This window comes from Dipodomys spectabilis, unplaced genomic scaffold, assembly GCF_019054845.1.
Source record: "Dipodomys spectabilis isolate Male_0828 unplaced genomic scaffold, ASM1905484v1 ptg000187l, whole genome shotgun sequence".
Classification (NCBI taxonomy): Eukaryota; Metazoa; Chordata; class Mammalia; order Rodentia; family Heteromyidae; genus Dipodomys; species Dipodomys spectabilis.
Window position 1 is genome coordinate 3615379 of NW_024870864.1, and position 26987 is coordinate 3642365.

Here is a 26987-nt window from a genome sequence, read left to right on the forward strand (position 1 = left end):
TGTCGTTTTCCACACTTTTAGCTGCAGCGCGAGAGTCCCCTCAGCAGACCCCCATCGCCCGGTGAGCTCCGGGAAGGCGGGGCCTGACTAGCGAGTCGCGCGCCCCGATTGGCCGTGTCCGAGCAACTGCGGCGACGCGTTCGTCCACCGAGACGCAGCGTTGGAACCTTACCGGCCGCCGTGGAGCGCCCACGCCCGGACGGTGCGGGTGGCTGGTTGGCCCACCAGCGCGACGCTTACCTCGCCCGCCTCCACGGGCCAGACGGGCCTCGGAGGTGGGGGGCGGGGAGGGGGGTGCTGCTGAACCGGAGCCGTTTGCTTCCTTCACACGTTACCTAGTAAGTGTGGGGACGCCGTCCTTTCCAGTCAGGGAACCCTGAGGCGGCGCCCGGCTTCCCGACTTGCAAGGCTGCAGTTTCCGAGCTGGACTGAGCTCCCACTTGGCCTATGCACACCCCATTCTGGGAAAACGCGGCCACCAGGGGCAAACTCACCTGGATGGTGGTAGGCTCAGGCCCGGAGACGGGTACCCGGACTTCCTCCTCCAGAGCACCGCCCCTGCCTCCCAGGCCCACCCGCAGCACCTGGGCTGGGGGACCCGCTCCTCCTCCAAGCCTGAGCCTCAGCCCCACAGCGCTGAAATAAGTTCTTGGCATCCACTTGGAGAGCCAGGTGACATGTCCAACATAAGATAGGAGGATACAACCCCAAAATGATCTGCTTTCCCGCCAGGTGACATGTCCAACAGTAAGATAGGAGGAGCTGCAACCCCAAAATGATCTGCTTCCCCGAGGGGTCTCACCACTTTTAGTCCTGAAAAGCCTCCAGCTCCATTCATACAAGGTTTTCACAATCACGTGTCACTTTTTTTTCCTTTTCCTTCCTTCTCCCCCCCCCCCCCCCATCTCTCTCCCTCCCTCCCTTTCTTTTTCTTTTCTTTCTCTCTTCCTTCTTTACTGTCTCTCCCTCTCCCCTCTCTTTTTCTCTCTTCCTTTCTTTGTTACTGGGGTTTGAGCTCAGAGTTTTTCTCTCCCCCTTGACTGTCTCCACTCCTAGCTGGTGCTCTGCCATGTGAGCAACACCTCCAGTTCGGGCTTTTTGCTGGTTATTTTAAGATAACAGTTTCATGGATTAGCCTGTTCAGGCTGGCTGTGAGGCTTGATTCTATATCTCAGCTTTCTGAGTAGTTAAAGATTACAGGCTTCGAGCATCAGCATTTGACTCTTTCACTCTTTTTAATAATGGTCATAAAACTTAATAATTAGGTTTGGTTTTTTTCTGGGTGGAGATTTTCCTTTCATCTTCTTGGGGGCTGTCCATTTCTTTTTATCTTTTATCTTTTTTTTTTTCCTCAGCAATGATCTATCCCCTAAAGCACTTCAATTATTCCTAGGTTTTCTTTTAATGGCTCTATTTTCGGAACAGTGGGACAGTCCATTTAAACCTATTTAGCTCTGCCAGCATTTTTGGAGCTGATGATCATAGGCTGGCCTTGCCTTTCAAGAACAGAAAGATTAGGGGGGTGGTTATTAAGAATTGTAACAGGATACAGCAGAGAGCACTATCCCAGCTTCCTTTCTTTCTAGAACAATCGTATTTCAAAACTCACATAAATCACAAGATATATCTATCTAGCCATGATCTCTTTTTCAGAAACTAACAGGCATACAGGAAGTTCGGAATACTGAACATAAAGCTTACTACATAGTTTAGCCGAATTAATGGGCTCTGACCACATAGGATCTTCTCTCCTAGGGTATGGGGACTTCCATAAGACTCTCACCCCAGAAAGGCTATGGGACATCTCTTGACTGCCCACTATGGGCAGGAAATCAGCAGCACCAGTCTGTACTTGTCTGGGAACTCCTACTTCCTTTGGTCTGGGCCTTTGGATTTGTGCTTATTTACCTTTCTATTTTTCTCAAAACCTTTGTCTGCCCACGGCTTTCATTTTCACTTTTCCCCCTTTTCATTTCCTACTCTACTAAGGAAAACCTTTCCTTTTTGTCCAAACTCTAGATCTCTTGGAATAGCATTTTAAACTTGTATCATTGCTCAACTAGGATATGTGTTGTTTCTGACTTCTGGGTTCTTCTTCTATTTTTTAGAAACCTTAGATGAAGAAAACCTTTAATAAGTAGCATGATTTTATCCAGAAAATAATATCTGTGTTTTGGAAAATAGCTATTTCCTGATCTTAACTTTCTTAGAATTGAGAATGTTTGCCTTATTTGAGACAAAAAATTAGGATTCTCTTAGTAGTTCTGAATGATCAATTAGTTAATCTCAACCTTCCTACACTGTACTGAGAGTCATGGACTCTCCTTTTAGTCTAGAGAGGACAAATCTGAAGTGTCTAAGGCCACAGTGATGAAATATTAAAGCAATTAAGGCTTTCCTAGGAGAAGCTGTGGAGGTTGCTGAGGTCAGCTGTAGAAGCTCAGTGGAGCAGGCTAAGATTCCATACAGGACAACTGTCTGGGATGAGCTTGAGGTGGGAAAGCAAGCAAGCTGTGTATGGGTGTGTGTGTGTGTGTGTGTGTTGAGGGGTATACTTTGTCTGCTCAAGGAAGCCTGTTAACTTCCTTGCTCTGGCAAAGAGTTCTTTATCCCATTTCAGTAGAAGATCCTTTCTGTTGGGAGATGCTCTTTCTCTCTCTCTTTTTTTCTGGTCAAGTTCCATTTTTTAGTTCCTTTCATTTCTGAAATTACAGGTATGCTCAGGCTGTAAACTCCTAGCTTTAAGGTCTGACTCATTATGAGTCATACAGGTTCTCAGATCCAATAGAATTGATCATTTGTCTAAAAAAATTTAAAAAGTCATATGAGCTGGGAGCTGCTGGCTCAACCTAGCTACTCGGGAGGCTGAGATCTAAGGATTGTGGTATGAAGCTACTCTGGGCAGGAAAGTTTGAGACTTTTATCTCCAGTTAAGCATTAAAAAGCTGGAAGTAGAGATGTGGCTCAAATGGTAGAGTGCTAACCTTAAACAAAAAAGTTGAAGGACATTCTCCCCCCCCCCCCCCCCCAAGAGGCACATATGAGCACAAAAGAGACTAGGACATGTACTTTAGCTAAACTGGAGAATTTGGATGCTTTGTGTAGTCTCAAGAATGTGTCCTTTTTAATTAAATTAAAATTAACAAATAAAAAAGGATTTAAAGATCTTGTCCCTTTGATTTAAAAATGAAACATGTTTGACTCTTCTGAACTCCTCTTCAAGGGTGTAGACTCTACCTTATTAGAGCAGTTTTTATAGATGTGTTCCTTTTAAAATCTAACAAGTGGCACTCTCCAGCAAGAACAATATATGAGATGGGTGTGTTTCAAGGAAGAGAAAGATTAACTGGAAATGATGAAATAATCAGAAATCTTTCTTCTGAACTTCCCTTACTTGTTTCTATAGGAACAACTGACCTAATTTAAAAAGAACTTTAGCTGCAGTCTTTGTGGACAGATCCCAGAGAGAAAGCTGACGCATTATTATCCTTTACCTTCATGTCCTGTGATTTATTCTAAACTCCACAGATTCATATGACTGGGAATTTGGGGATAAGAAAGTGCTTATAGTAAGACAAAATGGAATTAGCAAATGAGAATGACAGTTAGATAATTTCACATGTCCATTTTCCTCATGTCTGTTCCTGCACTAGTCATAGCTTAGGGTATGCAAGTATGTTACCAAAGAGAGGTCCAATCACTTCTTGAAGTAGAACAGGTATGGGCACTGTCCATTATCTTTTTCTGCCCACTACAAAGCTCCACTTCTGGCATTTTGGTGGTTAATTAGAGACAAGAGTCTCATGGAATTTTCTGCCTTTAGCTGTAGTCTTTGTGGACAGATCCCAGAGAGAAAGCTGAAGCTTTCTCTGAAGCTGGTTTCCAATCAGGATCCTTATATCTCAGATTCCTGAGTAGCTAGGATTACTCGTGAACTACCAGTGCTCTGATAAGGACATGAGAAGTCTTTGAGATAAAATGGAAGCTGTTTCAGTTGTTGCTATTATAAGTCACAGAACACAGATTTTGCAGCTGAACTGCCTGAATAAGAATGTTAACTACAAACAAGGGAAGAGGTGACACTGTTATAAAATAAATGTACTTGTTATAAAATAATTGTACTTGACTTATGTAATTGTATCTGTACATCACCTTTACAATGTAAATAAATAAAAAAAAGAATATTAGTTACCCTTCCTACCAGCCATGAGATTGCAAGCAAGTTAGTCTTAGATTTCACATCTGTAAAATGGGAGCAAGAATATACCTATCTCATGAACTTTTACAAGGATGAAATATCTACCATATATATGGTAATGCTATACAAGTGTTTGCTTATAATAATATTTTTTTTCACAAAAACTTCCTGGCTTGGATCCAGCTGATTTTTATCTTTGACTGAATTTCCATGTCATATATAACATTGAGACTTTCACAAAATACAGTTTTAGGGATGGCAAAAGAGAGTATTTTTATCTTTGAGAAGGTTTACAGCCCAGAGTTTTCTATACTTTCTGTCCATTTTGGTGAGTAGGTTAAGATTGCATTAAAGTTTGGCTACTCCCTACCTCTTGTGTATAGTAGCTATATTTAGACTGGTTGAGAAAAAGTTTAGTGTGTCACACATGACATCAGTTGATCCTAGCACAGCTGGCTCCATGAGCCAGAATGATTAAGTCCAATTTTAGAGTGAAAACTTAGAAAATGAGGTAGATATACATGTTCCAGTGGAGTTGAGCTATGGTCTGGTTTCTACCTGCCATCACCTCTCAGCCGTTCTGCCTGGGCACCAAGTATAAATACTTCCTCTCAGCATCGTGTTTGCATTATCCATCATTGGATTAAAAGTGCCAGGTATGGTTATATCTGGAATACATATGCATAGTACAACTTCTGGGGAGAGTGATTATTTTCCAAAATGGGAAATTTTTCTAGTTATAGAAGTCAATCCTACCTTAGAATTGTTCAAATAATGCAGAAATTTAAACAATATAGGAAAGGCAAAACTAACACAGAGAAAACTCCTACATACTTATTGGTATTTATTTTTTGTATATATAAATATATATACATATGAATACTGAATTTTATGGATACATCTTAGTATTATGTGTAGACATTAATTTGTCAACAAATATACTATATTTTTTTTCTTTTTGTTCTGAAGATTTAATTCAGGGCCTACTGCTTGTTAGGTACTGCTTAAGCCATGTCTCTGGTCCCTTTTTGCATTGGTTATTTTCGCAGTGGGATCACATTTTATGTCCAGGCTGACTTGGGTGGCAGTCTTCTTCCTTGTGCTTCCTGTGTCACTGGGGATGATAGTCATGTGTTACTGTGCTCAGTCATTGTGTTTCTCCAGTTGGGATAACAGTTACATGCCACTGCATCCAGATATTGGGTGAGATGGAGTCTCAAGAACTTCATTTTACCCACCTCCATTTTGTGAACCTTGAACCACATTTCCCTCTATCTCCATCTCCAAAGGAGCTAGGATTGTGGGCTTGAGCCAATGTGTCTAGCTTATAATTTTAACTGATAAGTAGGATTCCACTTTATGGATATACTATGATTTATAGTAAACTTATCTTGATGTTGACGTTAGATTCCAAGTTTTAAGAAATCCAAGTTTCATTATTCTTGTTACAGGAGGGCTCTGTGACTTAGATTCTGATTTGGAGATGAAGAAATCAGGCTTGTCTCCTGTCATCTCAAAGCAGCAGCTGCAGAGGCAGAAGGAACTGAGAAATACCAAGACAGACTTGGCCAAGCAGAGTCTCATTTCATCTGAGCAATGGCTTCAACTTCACGGGCTTAAGAGAAACAAATTGACCTTGAAACAGATTTTGTCACAGATTGGATTCCCACAATGTGAAGGTATAGCACTCACAAGCAGCCAGCACCCTGCTGTGTTGCCTTTGAGGAGGCACGGTCAGTTTTTTCTTTGTTTTTTGTTTTTTTTTTTTAATTTAATTTAATTTTATTTGAGAACATACTGTACAGAGGGGTTACAATTACATGGGCAGGATAATGCATACATTTCTTACCAAGCATTGCAGCCTCCTCCTTTGTTTACCCTTCACCTCCCTTCCCAGCCTCCCCCCTCCCTCCCACCCAATCATACCCCCCCACCCCCCACCCCCCACCGACATTGTAAAGCTGGTTTTGACATGACATTTTGTACTTCTCATTGTTGCAATAGGTCCACCTGAATCCTTAAATGACTTGTTTGTCCCCATCTCCTCCACATGTTATACTGACATCAAATATAGTGAAAGCGGGGGTTACACTGTGGGGGAGGGACATACAAAGCAACAAAGAAATAATCTTATAAATGCGTTAGAAACACATGCATGAAAGAAACAAAAACATTAAAATATATATTTGAGGTTTCGTTTTCCTAACATCACATTATCTGACTTTTTCCGCTTGACTCATACCTATACTAGATATTGCAAATAAGGGAAACCATGGGACCTATGTTTCTTTGGGCCTGGCTTACTTCACTTAATATAATTTTTTCCAAGCCTTTCCATTTCCTAACAAATGGGGAAATGTCATTCTTTCTGATGGAGGCATAGAATTCCATTGTGTATATATACCACATCTTCTTGATCCATTCATCTACTGAGGGGCATCTGGGTTGGTTCCATGTCTTAGCTATGGTAAATAATGCTGCAATAAACATACTTGTGCTGGTAGCTTTAGTGTGGTCTTGTTTGTGATCATTTGGGTAAATGCCCCAAAGTGGGATTGTTGGGTCATAGGGGAGCTCTATGTGGAGTCTTTTGAGGAACCTCCATACTGCTTTCCAAAGTGGTTGAACAAGTTTACATTCCCACCAACAATGAAGTAAGGTTCCTTTCTGTCCACATCCCCTCCAGCATCTGTTGTTGTTAGAGTTCTTGATTTTTGCTGTTCTAACTGGAGTGAGGTGATATCTCAATGTTGTTTTGATTTGCATTTCTTTTATGGCTAGGGATGTTGAACATTTCTTCATGTGTCTATTGGCCATCCTTCTTTCTTCTTCAGAGAAGCTTCTCTTTAAGTCTTTCGCCCACTTACTTATTGGGCAGTTGTTTCTTTGAGGATTTGTTGTTGGGTGGTTTAATTTTTTGAGTTCCAAGTATATTTTAGATATGAGACCCTTGTCCGTTGTATGGCTAGTAAAGATCTTCTCCCAGTCCGTGGGCTTTCTATTGATCTTGCTAGCTATGTCATTTGCCCTGCAGAAGCTCTGCAACCTTATACAATCCCATTTGTCCAGCCTTTCTTTGATTTGTTGTGTTTCCGGGTCTCTATTCAGAAAATTTCGGCCTGAGCCAAGGAGACCCAGGGTTTCTCCTATTCCATCCTGTAATGTTTTCAGAGTGTCTGCTTTGACTTCAAGGTCTTTGATCCATTTGGAGTTGATTCTGGTGCAGGGTGATATATAAGGATCTAGCTTTAGTTTTCTACATGTAGTTAACCAGTTTTGCCAGCACCATTTACTGAAGAGGCTGTCTGTCTTCCATTCTATTGTTTTAGCTCCCTTATCGAAGATTAGATGGCTATAGGTCTGTAGGTTCATTTCTGGGTTTTCAATTCTATTCCATTGGTCCTGAGGTCTGTTCTTATGCCAATACCAAGCTGTTTTGATTACTATGGCTTTATAGTAGAGTTTGAAATTTGGTATTGATATTCCTCCAGCAGTGTTCTTTCCGTTGAGGAGCGTTTTTGCTATTTGGGGTCTTTTATTGTTCCATATGAATTTTTGGATTGCCTCTTCTATTTCCTTGAAGAATGAGGGTGGAATTTTGATAGGTATTGCGTTGAATTTGTAGATAGCCTTGGGAAGTATTGCCATTTTCACGATGTTAATCTTTCCAATCCAGGAGCATGGGAGGTTTTGCCATTTTTTAAGTTCTGTGTTGATTTCCTTTTTCAAGATTTTAAAGTTTTCATCATAGAGGTCCTTCACTTCTTTAGTTAAGTTAATTCCGAGGTATTTTATTTTTTGTGGGGCTATTACAAATGGAGTTGCTTTCCTAATTTCAGCCACACTTTTCTCATTGTTGGCATACAGAAAAGCCATTGATTTTTGGGGGTTAATTTTATAACCTGCTACTTTGCCAAAGTTTTGAATCAGCTTGAGTAATTTGGGAGTGGAGTCTATGGGATTCTTTAAATACAAGATCATGTCATCTGCAAAGAGGGAGAGTTTTATTTCTTCTTTCCCTATTTGGATCCCCTTTATGTCTGCATCTTGTCTTATTGCTGTAGCTAGGCATTCTAATACTAGATTGAAGAGGAGTGGAGAGAGTGGGCATCCTTGTCTTGTTCCTGAGTTAAGAGGAAATGGCTTTAGTTTTTCACCATTGAGTATAATGCTGGCTGTAGGTTTGTCATATACAGACTTTATTGTATTGAGGAATGTTCCATGGATTCCTAATTTTTCCAAAACCTTCATCATAAAGGGGTGTTGGATCTTGTCGAATGCTTTTTCTGCGTCTATTGAGATAACCATGTGGTTCTTATTCTTGCTCCTGTTGATGTGATGAATAATATTAATTGATTTGCGTATATTGAACCAGCTTTGCATCCCTGAAATGAATCCTGTTTGATCGTGGTGTATGATTTTTTGGATGAATTGTTGAAGTCGGTTGGCCAAAATTTTGTTGAGAAGTTTTGCATCAATGTTCATCAAAGAAATGGGTCTATAGTTCTCTTTCTTTGATGAGTCCCTGCCTGGTTTTGGGATGAGGGTTATGATGGCTTCATAGAATGTGTTCGGTAGTGAGCTTTCTCTTTCAATTTCATTGAAGAGTTGGAGGAGAATTGGTGTGAGCTCTGCTTTGAAGGCCTTGTAAAATTCCGCTGTGAAACCATCTGGTCCTGGACTTTTCTTAGCTGGGAGGTCTCTTATTGCTGTTTCTGTTTCAATGCTTGATATGGGCCTGTTAAGATAGTTTGCCTCATCTTGGTTTAGTTTTGGCATGTCAATATTTGCTAGGAAGAGGTCCATTTCTGTCAAGTTCTCGAACTTATTAGCATAAAGTTTTGAGAAGTATTCCCTTATAATGTTCTGAATCTTGGTTGTTTCCGTGGTGATGTTTCCATTCTCATCTCTGAGTTTATTAATTTGGGTGTGTTCTCTTCTTTTTCTGATAAGATTTGCTAAGGGTCTGTCAATTTTGTTAAGTTTTTCGAAGAACCAACTCTTTGTTTTGTTGATTCTTTCTATAGTTTTTTTGGATTCTAATTCATTTAATTCTGATTTAATTTTGATTATTTCTTTCCGTCTACTGGATTGGGGTTTATGTTGCTGCTCTTTTTCAAGGAGGTTTAGATGTGTCATTAAATTGTTAGTTTCAGATCTCTCCAATTTGTTGACGTAGGAGCTCAGAGCTATAAACTTGCCTCTGAGTACTGCCTTTGCTGTGTCCCAGAGGAGCTGGTATTTTGTGTGTTCATTTTTGTTGAATAGCATGAACATTTGAATTTCCTTTCTAATCTCTTCCATGACCCACTCATGATTCAGCAGTGTGTTGTTCAGCCTCCATGTGATACCGGACTTTCTTTGGTGGCTTTTGGTGTTGAGTTCTAACTTTATTCCCTTGTGGTCAGAGAGAATGCAAGGTATAACTTCAATGTTTCTGAATTTAGACAAGTTTGCTTTGTGGCCTAAAATGTGGTCTATTTTAGAAAACGTTCCATGTGCTGCTGAGAAAAACGTGTATTCTGATGCTGCTGGGTGAAATGTTCGGTAAATGTCTGTTAAGTCTAGTTGATCTATGCAGCTGTTTAGATCTGCGGTTTCTCTGTTGAGTTTTTGCCGAGTTGATCTATCTAGTGGGGAGAGTGGTGTGTTAAAATCCCCAACAATTAATGTCTTTGGATCTATATGGGATTTGAGGGAAAGTAGTGTTTCTTTGATAAATTTGGGTGCTCCATTGTTTGGCGAATAGATATTTAGAATTGTAATATCCTCCTGAAGGAGAGATCCTTTAATTAGTATGTAGCGACCTTCTTTATCTCTTTTCACGAATTTTAATTTGAAGTCTATTTTATCTGATATTAGGATTGCAACTCCGGCCTGTTTATGGGGGCCGTTTGCTTGGTAGATTTTGTTCCAGCCTTTAACATTGAAAATGTGTTTGTTTTTACGGGCAAGATGTGACTCCTGCAGGCAGCAGATAGAAGGGTCTTGTTTTTTAATCCAACTAGACAGTCTATGTCGCTTAATTGGAGAGTTCAGTCCGTTAACATTAAGAGATAGGACTGAGAGGTATTTGGGAGTTCCTGCCATGTTGTCTACCTTCTTGGGGGCTGCGAAAACTGGGTTCTTCCTATGGTTCTTGGATTCTCAGTTTGGGTGCAGTTTCTTGGCCTTTATTGCGGTCTTGTTGGTTTTCTATGTGTAGGACATCTTTAAGAATCTTTTGTAGGGCTGGTTTGGTGGAGATGTATTGTTTCAATTTTTCTTTGCTATGGAAGGTTTTTATTTGGCCTTCAGTTATGAAGGAGAGTTTAGCTGGGTACAGTATTCTTGGTTGATAGTTGTTTGTTTTTAGGGCATGGCATACATCATTCCAGGCTCTTCTTGCTTTGATTGTCTCTGCTGAGAAATCTGAGGTGATTCTAATTGGTTTCCCTTTATAAGTGATTACCCTTTTCTCTCTGACAGCTTTAAGGATCTTTTCCTTGTTCTGAGTTGATCCTGTGTGGATTATAATGTGACGGTGGGATGTCCTATTCTGGTCTGGTCTATTTGGGGTTCTAAAGGCTTCTTGTATCTGGACAGGCCTATCTTTTTGCATGTTTGGGAAGTTCTCTGCTAGGATCCTGTTAAACAGATTTCCTAGACCATTAACTTCTGTTTCTAGGTGCTCCTCTACACCCATTATCCTTAGATTAGGCCTTCTGATGGTGTCTTCCAGGTGTTGGATAGATCTATCATATTTCTTGGACTTGTCTTGGATGGTTGTATGTTCTTTCTCTATAATATCTAGGCTGTCTTCAATCCCTGAGATTCGATCTTCTGCATGGTCTAACCTGCTGTCAAGACTCTCTACTTTGTTTTTTATCTCTTTTCCTTCTAGTTGGTCAGCTTTGATGGCTTCAAGTTCTTTGTTGAAGCTCTGTTTTAGGTCTTGTATGAATTTCTTTACTTCCTTAATTTGGTGTTCAGTGTTTGTCCTCAAATCACTTAGTTGATTGGTTATGGTTTCTTTGGGCTCCCATTCCTTCTGTTGGGTTCCATTCAGCATTCCCTTTGTGGTCTCCCTGACTTCCTTCAGCTCTTTGTTAATGGATTCCATGAATGCCGTTAGTGATTTTTGTGTGTTCTCTACCTGGTCTCTCAATTCCTGTATTACTCTTTGATTAGCTTCCTCCCGTTCGTGGGATTCCTGCAGATCTCTTTGAGTGTTCTCAGCCTGCTCACGCCATTCCTCTCTTTCTCTTTGAGTATTCTCAAGTTGTTCACGCAAATCCTGTATCAGTTTTTGAGTAGCTTCCTCACGCTTATGATATTCCTGTATAAACTTCTGGGATGCCTCCTCTCTCTCCCTATCACGCTCATACAGAGTCCTTTGTACGTTGTCAAACTTTTCATTTATCATGTTTGCCAGCAGTGTTTGTAGAGCTGTTTGGGAACTCTCCTCTGGATTATTCATTATCTGTTCTAACCCCTGATTATCAGGATTGGGAATTGAGATACCCGAATTTGCCATTTTTCTTGTGTTTTTCCGGCTTACTCTGCCCATTTGAGATGAAGATAGCACCAGTTTTGTGCTAGAACACTATCTTAAGGCAACCATTAACCAAAGTTTGCATTTGTACAGTCAATAGTCTACAGATACAATCTAGTTCAACAGATACATCTATTCGACATCAAACAACTTTATGTTAAAGGACTTCGAACCGCAGAGAAGAATTTGGAAAACCAGAAATTATTAGGGTTAGGGAGAGATGTGGGTAAAAAATAGGAATAGATTGGTGTGGGGAGGCACAGGGAGAGTTAACTATGTCCTAATCACAATGCAGGAAATAGGTTGGGTAGGATGTAAGTAGAGAGAGAGAGAAAAAGAAGAAAGGGAAAGGGGAATGAAAAGAGACCAGAAAATAAGATAGAAACGTAAAAATTAATGTTATTTTAGAGATTAAAAGACCATCTATTTATAGAGGAATATGAATATGTTGAGAGAAAGGGAGGGACATAGAGGAGATGAGAAAAACTTTAAAAAAATGCTTAAAATATTATATAGGTATAAAGAGGTAGTACTGCTATTAATGAATTTAAGTCTCAGAGGTTTTGAATTGAGTAATAAGTTTGTGGATTAAGTGTGTACACAATGGGGGATAGGGTCTACTGGTTAACTACGGGTTTATCTGAGGATGTGCAGGACAAGAGTTAAGTCACATAAAGATGAACAAAGAGGAAAAGATGGAAAGGATAGGAAAGTGAGAAGAAAAGATCAGAAGTTCAGTAGAGCTAGAAAAAAAAACAAAAAGATAATTAAGAATGAAAGAAAAAGAGAAAGAAGACAAGAAAAGAAAAGAAAACACACATTCACGTATTCCTAAAATAAAAATTATAAGAGGAGAAAAAAAAAAGTTAATGGAAAACAATTATTTTTTCAGAAGAGGCAAAAATTAAAGATTAATAAAAGTTTTAGAAAAGCAAAAAAAAAATTTTATATATATATAAGGTAACAAAAAAATGAAAAAAAAACAAAACAATAAAAAGAAAAAAAAGAAAAGAAGAAGAAGAAAAAAAAGTTCTTTGATTTTTTTTTTTTTTTTTTTTTTGGGAGGGGTGGGAAGAGTCCTGTATCTCCCTTTTGTCTGTAATCAGAGTCTGGTTGGAGTCTCTGGTCAGCTTGAGGTCCTGTGGCTTGATTGGTTTCTTAAGTCAGTTTGTTGGAACAGGCAGAAAAATGCTCTGCTTTACCCAAGATTTTGAGATCCCCCTCCCAGGTTAGTTTACTGGGAGGGTGATCTGCTTTGAGAATCACAAAAGAGGGGGATGCAGTGATGAGGCTAGGTTCTGGGTAGAGTTGAGGCCTTTCAACGAACAGTAGCTTTTCCCTGGGGCTATTTTGTGAAAAAAAAAACTCACAGCACCCAGCCTGGAGCCATTCTCAGGGTTTCTGTTTTTCAATTGATTGTGGTGGCTGCTAGAGGGTGGGGCAGCCTCTGGCTCTGGTTACCCGGTGAGGAGAGCCACTCCAATGGCTGGCGCCTGAGCTGGGTGACTTTTCCCTGGATGGAACTGAGTCTGTGAGGTCACTTCGCCGTTAAGTTCTTGTGACCTGCTAAATGACTCGTTTTATTCCAAGGCCTGAGCTGGAGCTAGCCGCTCCTCCGAGCTTTGTCGGTATCCAAGATGGAGATCACCGGTGCTGGGGGGGGAGGGGTGGCCTTCCCTCCTCTTCTCCCAGAGAAGGAGTGAGGAAGTGGGGCTTCTACTCATGCGGAGTCTTGGATCCCGGGTCGTCTCTGGTCTGCAAAGTGCAGGATGAAGTTGTCCGCTCCTTGTCGGTTCTTGCTGGTGTTGAGTAGAATCCGCTCGTCCGCTGCGTCTGGCTCCTTCGTCTCGGACTGCGTCTCAGGTATGCCTCCGCGGCGGTGGTCGCTGCCGCGACCCTGCCGCCGCAGCGGCAGCTGCTCAGATGTGTCTGCTTGGTTTCCCCTCTCTTGACTAACTCTCTGTCCTGTGATGGCACACTTGGTGTGATTCTCTGGCTTGGGACTGTTCACTGGAACTCTGAAACTGTTTTCTATGCAAGAGCTTGTTCAGATTCCAGCTTCTCCTCCGCCATCTTCCCAGAACTCCGGCACGGTCAGTTTTGAAGGCTCCTTGGAACAAAAGGTCTCTGACCGTACTTGGATCTCACATCTCTTAACAGACAATTCTTGTGCACACACTCCGGACATATGTGTGTTATATAGAAGTATGATTGTCAGTTCTCATGTTCAATATTAACAAGGCTTAATTGTGTTCTTTTTAATGATTAAATGGAAGTTATTTTTGTTTATCCATTCCCTAACAGATGTCCTGCTAATCCATTGGGATATGCAATTCCCTTTTGTATTGGAGGAACCAATTATTCTCTCCTCTCCTCTTTTGCCTTCTCTCCTCTCCTTTCTTTCTTCCTTCCCTCCCTCCTCACCCTTCCCCTCCTCTTTTTCTACTTCTTCCTTCTCTCTCTTCCTCTTTCCCTTCTCTTTCATTTTTCAAAATTATATTTTATTATCTTTAGTCATATAAAGGAATTATAATTCAACATGTCAGTTTATGAGTACAATGCATTGTATTGCCCCTTTCATTGTTCTCTCCCCATCCATCCTAAACTCACTTAAAATTTCCTAGTTTCACATGGTATACATTAAATATTTCATTTTCTTCCTCTTCCTTTCTTCATTTGTCTTGTCTCCCCCCCCCCCCCTCCCCCGCCCTTGGCCTCTCTCCTACTCACCTCAAGTGTTAGCTTCTTGGTATTCATTTTGTTAGACTCTATGTTCTAAGAAATTACACCATTTGAATTCTTTCCATACATATACCATACTTCAGTTAATATGTCTTTGCACGGATGTTTATCTTACTTTACTGCTCTGGCTAGGAATTCCAGTACTAAATTGCAATAGAATGGAGGAAAGTAAGCATCCTTGTCTTGTTTCTGATTTCAAAGGAAAACTAAAAGCTTTGGTTTTTCACCCTTAGTATGATGATGGCTGTAGATTTGTCATAAACAGCCTTTATTATGTTGAGAAATGTTCCTTCTATTCCTAACTTCTCCAGAGCTTTTATCAAAAGAGAATGTTGTATTATGTCAAAGGCTTTCTCTGCAATTTTTGAAATAATCACATGATTCTTGTCTATGGTTCTGATAATGTGCTATATTACACCTATTGATTTACATATATTGAGCCAATCTTTCATCCCTAGGATAAATCTAACTTGATCATAGTGTGATTTTTTTGATTAGTTGTTGTAATTAGTTGTCAAGTATTTTATTAGGGAGGTTTGCATCTGTGTTCATCAAAGACATTGGGTCTCTCTATTTCTATTTCTCTTTCTCCCTGTCTCTGTCTCCTGTCTCTGTCTCTTCCAGTCCTGGGGTTTGAACTCAGCGCTATTCCTGAGCTCTCTTGTCCAAGACCCTACCACTTTTGCTTTTGTCCTGCCACTTGAGCCACAGATTTGCTTCTGGCTTTTTTGGTGGCTAATTGGAAAGGAGAGTCTCAGACTTTCCTGCTGGGGCTGGCTTTGAATCATAATCCTCAGATCTTATCCTTCTGAGTAACTAGGATTACAGGTGTGAGTCACTGGTGCAAAGTGGTTGTTTTTTTTTTTTTTTTGGTGTTGTTGTTGTTGTTGTTTCTTTGAGTCCTTGTCTGTTTTGGGTGAATATAATGCTTCATTTTATGAAGCCTTCCACCCTCCCCCTTCTTTTCTAAAACATGTTTTAACATTTATTTTCATCTATGTGGCACCAAGGAATCAAACCCAGGGCCTCATGAATGCCAGACAAGCACTCTACCATGAAGCTATGCACTCAGCCCTTTTCTTTCTTTTTTTGACACAAGTTCTCACTATGCGGCCCATGCTCACCTAAAAGTCCTGCTTTTTCTGTTTCAGCCTCATGAATGTTGGGGCATGCACAGCATGTCTAGCTAGAGTGTTGGTTCTTTACTTTTAGTAATACTACTGCTTCTGTAAGCATGAAAATGTATGAGGGTCTAGAGTTTTTAAATTTTTATGATGATTGACTTGGAATGCTGTTGAAACAGAGAGCCAAGTTCAGGTTGCTGAGTGTTTTACAATGTGTGAGATAGCCCACTCTGCAGGAGCTGTCCTGTTCAATGTGTTAGTAATATCCCACCTGATGAGCACCCATTTAACCAGGGCATTTCCATTATTATGATTTCACTCAGTAATTCTGAATTATTTATTTAATAATCAGAAATACTATTAAAAAAAAACATTCTCAGCCAGTTGCCAGTGGCTCATTCCTATAATTCTAGCTAATCAGGAGGCTGAGATCGGAGGATTGTGGTTTGAAGCCAGCCTGGACAGGAAAGTCTGTGAGACTCTTATCTCCAATAAACTACTCAGAAAAAACTGAGTGGCACTGTGACTCAAGTAGTAGTGTGCTAGCCTTTAGTGAAAGAAGCTCAGAGATAGTGCCTAGGCCCAGAGTTCAAGTCCTGGGACCAGCAACATACGAAGAAAAACCCAAATGCTCCATCATTTTTATTGGCAGCTTTATTCTATATTGGTAATAATTGTAACTGTTCTAGATTGATCTGGAGAGAGTTGAACATCAAAACTTGGAAATTTTATTATCCCTTGTGATTTAGGACCAAGCCTGGCCAGGGAGACCATAAATTCAGCTATAAATTTTCTGCTTTTCTAAAGTAGGCCATTGTTTTGCACCTCCCCCATCCCCAAAAGAAGTATTGGTACTAGCAATACTGCTTTTGTAACTTAATGATTACAGTATCCACAACCACAATAATTATCATTATAAAATCATCTATCTCTGAGAAGCCTTACTTCATCTGCCCTGCCAGGTCATAGTTCATCTCTCAAGTCTCTGGAAGTTCAATGAAGGAGTAGTAATATGCTTTAGGCAACATTGTATTTGCTTGCTGTAAGCAATGTATTTAGTATGCAGTGGTGATTAGTGAGTGCAGACAATGGATGCTTACACAGCTGCACTTATATTCTGATGAGCACAAAATCTTGTGGTTCTGACATTGTGTTTGGCTATTTCAAATCTATGGTTTGCTTAATTTCACTTATTTCATCACCAACCTCCACCTGAAAAAACAATAGATAGTATCTAAGTTGTAGTTTTTAAGTTCTGAAAATTAAGTCCAAGTCTTCAATAAAAGGTTTTAGGAATTAACACAATTTCTATTTTACCTTTGCCTTAATCATTCTGGACAGAAGTAAATGGAAACAAACTGTTCTCCTGCCCTATTTATTCATTCTATGAACAGCTTCATTTATCACAGCACCTAGAAATACTTCATGGTTTAGAATGGAATACAAGCATTATACATTGTTGATAATTTTGAGGATATACTTTAAATGTACCAAAGGAAAACATTAAGAAATAAAAATGTTTGATAATATATCATTTTATTATGTTTATAAAAATGCAGATTATGTGACTTCTCTGGGGAGACTTGTGACTTCTCGTTATGCGGAGGGCCTGTTTCCACAGTCCTTCACAACAGAAGATGGCAAAATATACAATGTAAGTCAGAGTTCCTTTGATGGGCAGGTCCTGAACTAAGATACTGGGGTTACATCAGATCACGGATCATGTGGAGGTTCAAGTTGAAGGTTTACTTTGGCTAGTTGAAGAGTGATAGAAGTCATGAACAAGAAGCTAGGAAAGGAAGCCTTGACCAATAAGAGATTAGTGCAGGAAGCTCTTGATCAGAGATGAAAACATTTATATATTAACATTTTCTTCTGCTTCAAAAATAAGAGAATAAAGGAATATGACATTAATCTCTGAAGAAAACACATGCTATATCATGTCCATAAGTAGATATTTGTTCATATCAAAGTGTATCCATGTACAACTAGGATTGTAACTTTGTAATACAATACTCCTTTGGCATTTGTGAGAGATAAGTTCCCAGATCCCTGGAAGATACCAAAATCCAGGAATGCTCAAGTCTCTTACATGATTTGACATAGTAATTACACAGAACCTGTTCATATCCTCCTACATACTTTAAATCTTCTTTAGGTAAATTACAGTGTGCAATACAATGTAGATGGCTATGTAAATAGTTCACATACTATATTGTTTAGATAATAAAATGGAGAAAGACAGCTACATATTCAGTAAACATACAAAAATTTTTTATGTTCTGAATCCAGATTGGTTGAATCCCAGGTTGGTTTATCCGCACAAAACCTATGGATATAAAGGAATGACTTTATTTTACAAAATTACTTTCTAAAGTAAACTTGGCCCTAAGCAAGAATCTCTGTAAAATCCTGAGTTTGTTGTCATGTTCTATTTTAAAACTGAACCACATTAAACTCACTGAGGAACTATTAGAAACATCTGTCTTTTTACTACCTCACTCCATATTCCTTCTCCTTATCCCCTGTGATCCATGTGTTTCTAGATTGTAGAGGGTGGGAGTTGGTGAGAGAGATTAGAAACCTGACTGAAGAGGCCAAGAGGAGCAGTGGAGAAGTGATGCTGGACCTTGAGGAATGAGCTTGGCAGACACGGGTAGACCATGGGAAGGGGTTTAGAGATGAGACATAAAAATGTGGACTTACGTGGCACATCCAGAAAGCACATTTTCATGACCAATTTAGGTATTTGGGTATGTTCTGGGAGTTTGGTTTGTCACAGAACAAGGCACAACTTTTTCTTACTCTTTTTCTGTCTTGTTCCTCCCTATCCCCTAAAAGGCCTTATAAAATGTGCTTGCTTTTTAAAAAAAATACTGAAAATTTATGCATACAAAAAATTGCTTGCAAGTCTCTCACGTTTTAGGGACAGCCCTAGACACGTCAGTGACCACTATGAGTGACTGTGTGATTCAGGTTTAGGGGAGCTTGGCCTAGGACACAGGGACCAAGATAATGAGCAGGAGGATGGATAACTGGGCTAATGTGCCATAAAGGAAGCCAGACAGATATTCTAGCCTGTTTAGAAGCATTTTCAGAAATATTTTTGGCATGTTGTACTTAAAAGTTTTAGCAGGATTTATTTTTCTCCTGCCTTTGACAGCTTTCCTTCTTTTCTATTTAATTTCTTAGAAGTGCCAATAAGTGCCCATTTTCTAATAATCTAGCACTATAAAAATAAAAGTCAATCTGGAAGCATCTTTTTTTTTGAATGCTATATTTTGAACAGATCATATCATCTTTTCTTCTGTGGGGAATCATCCAATGGTTTTTCTGTTGAAAGGCTAGACTCTTCCTCCTGGACCCTGCAGGTGTAGAAGGCCATTTACACAATTGTTTTTAAATGCACAGTTCTTGATAGCATGACTGTGTTTCTGATGACTTATTTTGGGGCTGTCTTACTGTTTTGTTTTTATTAAGCTGACAGCAAAATCAGAACTGATCTACCCGTTTATGGACTATTTGACACAAGCTGCAGAGAGCTACAGGCAGCGGATGGAATGGCTCACCAGCAATAGCCGGCAGATTTTTGGTGTCATATTGGAACAGTGTATCACCATAGTGCTGGATTTCAGTGATGTTCTAGAGTCAGAGCTTAATTTGTGCCGAGATGCTTTGACAATGGTCTTCCGAGAGCAAGTGGCTCAAATAACCAAGTTCAATATCATATGGTAAGTTCCCAGAGAAAAGCATTAATTTCAGTGAAGCATTATGCCATTGGCACCTATTTGGAATTAAGTAGCCTAGCGAATACAGCTAGCTTTATGGTAAGGGAGGAAGTGTTGTCTTATGGACTCCTAGAATGTACAGTTTCACAGAAATTCCTCAGTGAATAAATCTTAGGAACATATCTGCTTTCCTTGGAACATCTGAGTTTTTATATTAAACGAGATTTAGAAACAAGACTTTTCTTGAATGCATGGGAAGGCCAAAGTAAGAGAATATGAATGATATATTGATATTCAATACAAATTTAAAACCAAATATCTTTCCTCATTTTAGACTTTTGCTTGGGAAATGAATGTGCGGGCCACATATTTTACGGTTCTTCCAGACTGAATTTGCAACTGAAGTTGACCTCTCCTGCGAGTTGACCCTTTTAAGCAGAACAACAGGTGGCTGGCTGCCTTTATAGAATTTCTCATATTTCACTATTTTCATGATCAATTATTTATGGATTCTTGGAATCATGAGAATTTAGATATCAGTGTTAATTTCTCATCTGGAACAGTAGGGTTGTAGTTCTCTGACAAGAAACATCTGGATTAGAGGAGATTGGGGTGGGGGTGGAATCTAATAATGAACTTTTTCCTTTTCAGCAAAATAAAAGACAATTTTGGGAATGGTGCCTAATGATGTTCTATCTCAGATCCTTTTCACGTTTAATATTAGAGGAATTAGTGCTGAAACATGTACCAGTTTTGCCTTCTTGGAATGTTTCCTCTAGCATATTAATCATTCAGATTTCTTAGCCCACAGAAGCCACACAGAGAGGCTACAGGTGAGCCAGTTCTAGTTGTGGAAGTGGGCTGTAGTGGACAATAAGTCCAATTTATTTGCAATTATAAGCACAGATAAGTTCAAATGGCTCCTCTTTTTGAGATGTACATATGTGGGGATATCCATCCATCATTTCCAAGCTTTCAACTAAATGGTTAACCAGATTTTCTCTGCTGAAGCCAAAATAATTTCATTTTTTTTTTCAAAAAAGTAACTAATGGAAAAAAGCAAGCATATTTTCCTGAACAAGATAGACTTAACCAGCTCACACAGTTTGTTGGTATCTTTCAGAGGACTGAAGCTGTGTCTTCTTTATCGTCAAGATGATGCTCAATGACTGTTCATGGCCATGAGACTACCACTGCTTGGTGACTGCTCCATGTGGTTCCTTTCAGGGTTTCTCAAGAGCCCATTAAGTGGCAGGATCATGCTACTCTTGTGACTGAACAATCCATAGCTGCTGCCATCAGTTGGGTTGAAAAAAAGATTTTTGAGCCAATGGTTATGCTTGAGGATAGCAGCTTGGAGGCTCTGCTGGAAGCTGCCAGTGACAAAACTGTAAGTGTATCCATGGCTAGCCCAGTTCCCTAAGGTGATTACAATCTTAACTCTACATGTTCACTATTTTTACCTTTCAACTGGCCTGGGTCCCCTCCTGGCAGAGCTCCAGAGCCTTCCACAGAGACCCTAGCACTGAAATTCAAGAGCTCATAGGTCATAATTTTATTCACCTCTCAATTTGCAACCTGTTAAGAAAGAAGTTCTGTACCTCAGAAAGAGATCAAAGTGGAAGCCTTGATGATGCCAAAACTGGGCCTGATAACTGGTCCCATGAGCCTAATAAGGCTCCCTCTGAGTGGTGAGCGGAGTTGCCAATAAGAGGGAGGCAAATGCTACTCACACCCGGTGAACATCAAGAAAGGACAAGAATGAGGCCATCACTGGTCATCTCTAACTCATTAATTCTATTCTTGCCCTTTTCTTTCTTGTTCTTGGAAGATTCTTCCAAGAATGATGACATAGAGATGAGGAAACAGGGAGGATGAGAGGATGGGAAAATAGGGTTTCTCTGGCCCCTATGGTACTGTACCATTCTTAGTTCCTCTTCATAAGATGGAGCTATCCTGTGCTTTCCAGGATAAAATGTATCTGAGTTGGTAAGTCCACTCACTTTTTTATTGCTACTGTACTGATATAGATACTTTAATAGGGACCTTTGGGAAATAAAATTTTACCATGAAGAAGTGATTAAATAGTGGCATTTTATGTCTCAGCCACAGGCCAAGTGTTGTGTGAGGCACTGTAGTGATGAAAATATTCAGGACAGTGGTGAGATGATGGGAAAGTACTCTGGCAGAAGAAGTTCCTTGGCCAGCCTCTGCTTCCTGAGCAGTTGTAGGTCTGCATGCCTTTGGGAAACAGATATTTAATATGTAGCTGTTTCCTCTTCCCTGGAAATATGGGGTTTATTTAGGTTTCAAGTTTTCCCTGCCTACTTTTAGAAGTCCCTTTTAGACAAGGAGGCCATGCACTGGCACCAGGATAATCCTAAATAATGGCTCTAGCAGCCTTCACTTATCAAACCTGAGGATGATGGCTTGAAATTGGAAACACATTTTCTTCACAAAGGCCAATGAATAAATGTTTTCCATTAACAGAGAACCAAACATAAGCTACTTTGATCTTTGGCCCTCACATTTGTTTCAACATCTGTAAAATTCCAAGTACCTGGACACCTTAATAAGCATTCAAGAAATGGAACATTTCCTGGGCTTTGTTTGCATGCATGTGTGTATGTACATGCACAAGTATGTTCTTTCTTTGTGAACCTAACTATATTGCTTCAGCTAACTCTAGCCACCTGTCTCCCAATAACCTTGAATTCTTCTTTTATTTCCTTTATTTATACCTCTTGTCTCTTTGTGGTCTATCCCTACCCTAGAAAATCTGGAACAATTTCAGCGAGTTCCAGGGAGTTCTACAGAAGAGGAAGAAGAAAGAAGCTCATGGCACTGATCATACAGTGCAACCTGAAAACTCCATAGAAGAGAAAAAGCATATACAAATCACAGAGTTCTATCATCTATAGTCCCTATCTTTGGGTGGTCCCAAGAAAATTCTAGTAAACGTAATAACCTCATGTATAAAACTACCATGAACTATAGTTTATGGGGAGTAAAAAAGAGTATGCATAGAAAAGAGGGTAGTATAGGTTCCCCTAAAGTCAGTTCCTCTGCTCCATACATGCCACGTCCATCCCCCCAGTGAGCTTCACATTCATTCATGTAGCTTCAGTCTCCTAGGAACAGCAGTAACTTAAAGCTTAAGGAACCTTTGAACAGTATATATAAACACCTGGACTTTGACTACTAATGACAGCTTGCTTTGAATTAGCATCTATCTCTTTTCATGAGTGGGCCATTAGAGGAACCAAGAAAGTAGGCATTATCTTATGTCTAAATATTAGAAAGTAGGCATTATCTTATGTCTAAATATTAACACTCAAGTCTGTTCTTTTTGTGTCAAGTTCACATGCCGAGTAGGCCAGTGGGCATCTTCAGAACTAGGCTTTGTAACTACAGTGGGCCTAGAAGCCTGAACAAGGAGAGACAATTAACAGTGAGCCTGGTAGTCTAAAAAGAGCCCAGGTGGGCCCTTTAAACTATGTTTCTGATAAGAACACTTGAAGACACTATTGATGGATGGGTTATTATTGCATTCTGTAGGAAAGGAGATAGTTCATGAGAAGGGCAACTTGGGGGCTGTTGAGGAAATGTTTGACTGGTGAGGGGCTGGCAGCCTCAGTGCCCGGCTGTGCTGGCTAGCACTGTTTCTGTTCTCCAGTTCCTTTTGTTTCAAGAAATATGTCTTATGGAAGTTGATAGCTTCCTTGGCCTTCATGAGGAGAGGCAATGAGCCAGGTAGCCCTGGAATCCTGGAAGCCCTGGAAGCCTAGGTAGCCTGCTAGGGTTCATAGGAAGGATAAGGCTGTTTATCCAGAGACTTGGTTCTAGGCTGTCTACAGGACATCTGCCTTTCCAGGTTTATTCCCTCGGCCTTTCAACTACCTGATGGCACACATCTGGGTTTTTTTGTTGTTTGTAAAATCGTACTATCGTAAGATTAAATGGATTAGTCAGAGACAATCCTATGATGCCATAGGAGCCTGTTCCACTGGGCTGCAAGATGATGGCTGGGCCCCATCAGTCCATGACACTTCATTTGTTTCTCTTAGTGGTGTGGGCAGGCATCAAGCATTTTTATTTTTGTGTCCCTAATGCCTAATAAGGGCTCTATGAATTTTGTTGAATATTGAAGGAATAGAAAGGCAATAACATGGATATTCTTGAGTTTGGGAGCATAATGTGGGCCCCACATTGTTGATTCCCATCCTTAAGATGTGGCATACATTGAGGTATTTTTATAGTCTATGCAGGAGCAAAGAAACAACTTTGCTAGGCCTTGTGGGACTCCGGCAGATGATGTGTTAGGACAAGGACCCTGAAGCTTGGAGGACAGAAAGTGAGTTCAAAAGTTTTGGGAGGGATCTGAGGAAACCAGTTTGAATTGATTTAGTATTGATGATGAGAAATGATCACTACCATGGAAGGGTACAGAAAATCAAAGTAGGCCAAGCCAAGAAAGGGCTGCCACAGGCTCAGGGAGTGTCTAAAAGTCAAATTCCAGCATCTGGAGTTGGCCCAAAATGCTGTAGTGGTCAAGGTTGTATGATGAGAAAGACAAATTTGTGCTAGCCCTCTTGCTGCACTTCTGCTTGGCTTTCATTTTTGCTCCTTTGGAGAGTGGTTTTGTACCAGGAGACTTTGGCAGTGAGAGAGCAGGTTTCAACAGGCTGGCACAGGACAGTCAGTGTAGAAGCAGACACTCCCTATTTCTTCTTTCTTGCCCACACTGCATCTGGGAAGATGTCCAGGTCTCCTTAACTGTGCAGAATGCATGGTTTTCCTACGAGAAGTGGCAGAATGAATGGCCCAGATAGAATGGGACATTGCAAGTAAAAACATAAAGGCACCACCCCATTTATGGTATATAAAGTGGTGATAGCTTTTGACTCACTCTAAAGAGGCTGAATAGAGTCCATGTACCTACCATTTTTTATCAAATTAAGTGTGCATTCGCCTTAGAGAAATGCTGGTCAGTGAGGAAGCAGCTCCTGGTCTGTCTGCTGCTGCTAAGTCTTAGAAATGGCCTGCCCCCTACAGGATCTTGAAGGTACTGGTTAAGGGGTGGAGATTCCCATGAAGACCCTTCCCTAGACCCTACCACCCTCCTCTACCCCGCAAACTTCATGGACCCAACTTCTGGTCAGCAGTGTTGATGTCAGATGTAGGAATCTGAACTCTTGGCTGATGGGAAGCCCAGAAAGTAAAAAAAGTGACTTTCTTGGCTACCTTCCCTGCCCCATGACTTTGCTTTTCTAGTTCTGAGATTGGTTTTCATCTCTTAATAGGTGCCTAGTCTTGCCAAGAGCCAAGACAATTGGTGGCTGAGAGCCAGGGCTGAAGCTCATGGGTTCAGGCAGCTTGGGTTAACAAGCTCCCAGGCCAAGTCAATTAACTTTTCCTAAGCCTCAGTGTCTTCATCTATAAATTGGACATACTAACAATGATTCATTCTCCATGACTCTGTTGTATTAAATAATACATTTTAGCTTCTTACCCCCAAATAACAATCTGAAAGCCCTTTTTCTTTAGGAAGGACTTTATCCATTTAGGGGAATTTAGTTATATGTGGCATATTCATCTTCCTTTCTGTTTTTTCCTAATGTCATTATGTGAGACTGAAAGGTTGTATGCAGGAGGCTGGGGGTAGGGTAGGTGACTGACCTCTTTATAAAGCACCTCCCAGGACCTTTATGAAATGGATTAACAGAGTCGACTGAAAATATAACAAGTGGAGTGGTGATGGTAATGCATAGTAGATAACTCCATAGTTAAAGGGAAGGAACACCTGATTCATTATAGGCTATGACAATTTTCAGTTTATTTAAATCTCAAGAGAAAAGCATTTCTGCTGAAGAATTTCAGACCCTTAGGCTTTTGCCAGAGCAGAAAAGCATAGTACACAATGGAGAAGAGGCATCAGAGGCTGCCATGCCACCTAGAGATGTCTGTCCTCACCTCCCTGCTGACTTCACAAACCCTGGAAGATACTCTGTCAATTTCTTGCCGTAAACCATGTGTCATTTTTAGGTGCTTAGGACAGGATGACCCTGCCCTCATGCTAAGTTTGGGCACAGATCTAGCTGGAAAATTTTTGTGAATTAGCACATCCAGTCCATTCCATGTGAGGTAGTATGTATCACCAGGAACACTGATACAGAGTACATTTGCTGGAGTAACAATTCAGTCACCTAATCATTAATATGGAGAGTGCTGCTTTTATTTCTGTGTGTTTTTCTGCCTCCTAAGTGGCTGGCTGAGATTTACAACTTCCCCATCTTCACTTTCCAAGATGTACTCTATCCTTCTTTATTAGCATATATTAGTTGTACAAAAGGGTTTTGTTGTATTATTTCCATTCATGTGTATACCCCGATCAAATTCAACTCTCACTCCCCCTCATTTTCCATACTCCACTTCTTAAAACAATTACATTTCATGGTTGTTTTGTGTATGTGTGTATAAAGTACTTCAACTGTATTTATTCTATCTTCACCCTCTCTTTTCACCTCCCTTCTCCTGCTAGTTCCCTCTCCCAAACGGAATCTGTTTTTACATTCCTGTGACTCATTTTTAAAGGACAAGATTATATATATTTCTGTACATATATATATATATATATATATAAATATGAGGGAAAACTTGTAGTATTTGTCTTTCTCAGTCTGGCTTATTTCACTTGACATAATTTTACTTCATTTTTCTGCAAACAACATAGTTTTATACCTTTTATATCTGAGTAAGTTGTGCATATATGCCAATCTGATGCCAGACATCATATTATGGGCACAGTTAATTCCATATCTTGGCTACTGTTTTCAGTACGTCTAAAAACATTGATGTACAGGTATCTTGACTTACATTCCTTCAGACATGTGCTCAGGTGTTGTATAACTAGATCATATGGTAGTTCTATTTTCAGTTTTATATAGAACCTCCATATTAATTTCCATTGTGGCCATACTAATTTACACTCTTTTCCAACATTGTATAAGGGTCTCTTAATACCACCACATCCTTTATTGTTTTCTTGATTATGGCCCTCTGACTGGGGTGAGGTCAAATCTCAGTGATGTTTTGATTTTCATTTCCTTTATGAGTAAGGATGTTGCACATTTCTTATTAGCCATTGTTTTTTTTTTTTTTTACTCTTTTTGAAAAGTATTCATTTGCCCATTATTAATTAGGTTAGTCATTCTTTTGGTGTCAGAGAGCTGAGAAAGAGAGAGAGAGCAGGGAAGAGACTTCTGGTATATGTTGGAGGAGGGTTGCTGTTGGTCTCAGCCCATACTCTCACCTTCTCCTCATTCCTAGCCTTGGCTCTTGCCCCCAGCCCCTCTGCTCTTTTGAGGATACTTTCTGCCTGTCAGCTGAAGACAGAGGCTCCTAACCAACTGGGAAACCAATCATGGGTCAACTTTTCTCTGCTAATGAGTTTTTAAGTCCCAGATTTGAAGATGTGATGACCATTTGCTATTTTCAGCCAATGAAGGTGTGAAATTAAATCAAGAAGAGGGCCATAAATCTGAAAGGGGTGGTAAAACCTGTTTATTCCTAAAATCCAATACAATTGGAGGGGTGTATAAACCATTAGGATGTTTGGAGGGGCAGGTTGCAATGATGTGTCTTCCTGGCTCCTCTTCAGT

At 40.1% G+C, this 26987-nt stretch overlaps 1 protein-coding gene across 1 annotated transcript in view; it reads left to right on the forward strand.

The window, feature by feature from the left end:
• Nucleotides 1–274: 274 nt before the first annotated feature.
• The window catches only part of Vwa3b (von Willebrand factor A domain containing 3B), a 179543-nt gene continuing 152830 nt past the window's right edge, over nt 275–26987 (forward strand). The window contains exons 1-5 of the mRNA XM_042695361.1: nt 275–338; nt 5650–5877; nt 17158–17252; nt 19079–19329; nt 20554–20716. Coding sequence (XP_042551295.1) covers nt 5682–5877; nt 17158–17252; nt 19079–19329; nt 20554–20716 — 705 coding nt within the window. The 5' untranslated portion in view covers nt 275–338; nt 5650–5681. The remainder of the gene's footprint in view (nt 339–5649; nt 5878–17157; nt 17253–19078; nt 19330–20553; nt 20717–26987) is intronic.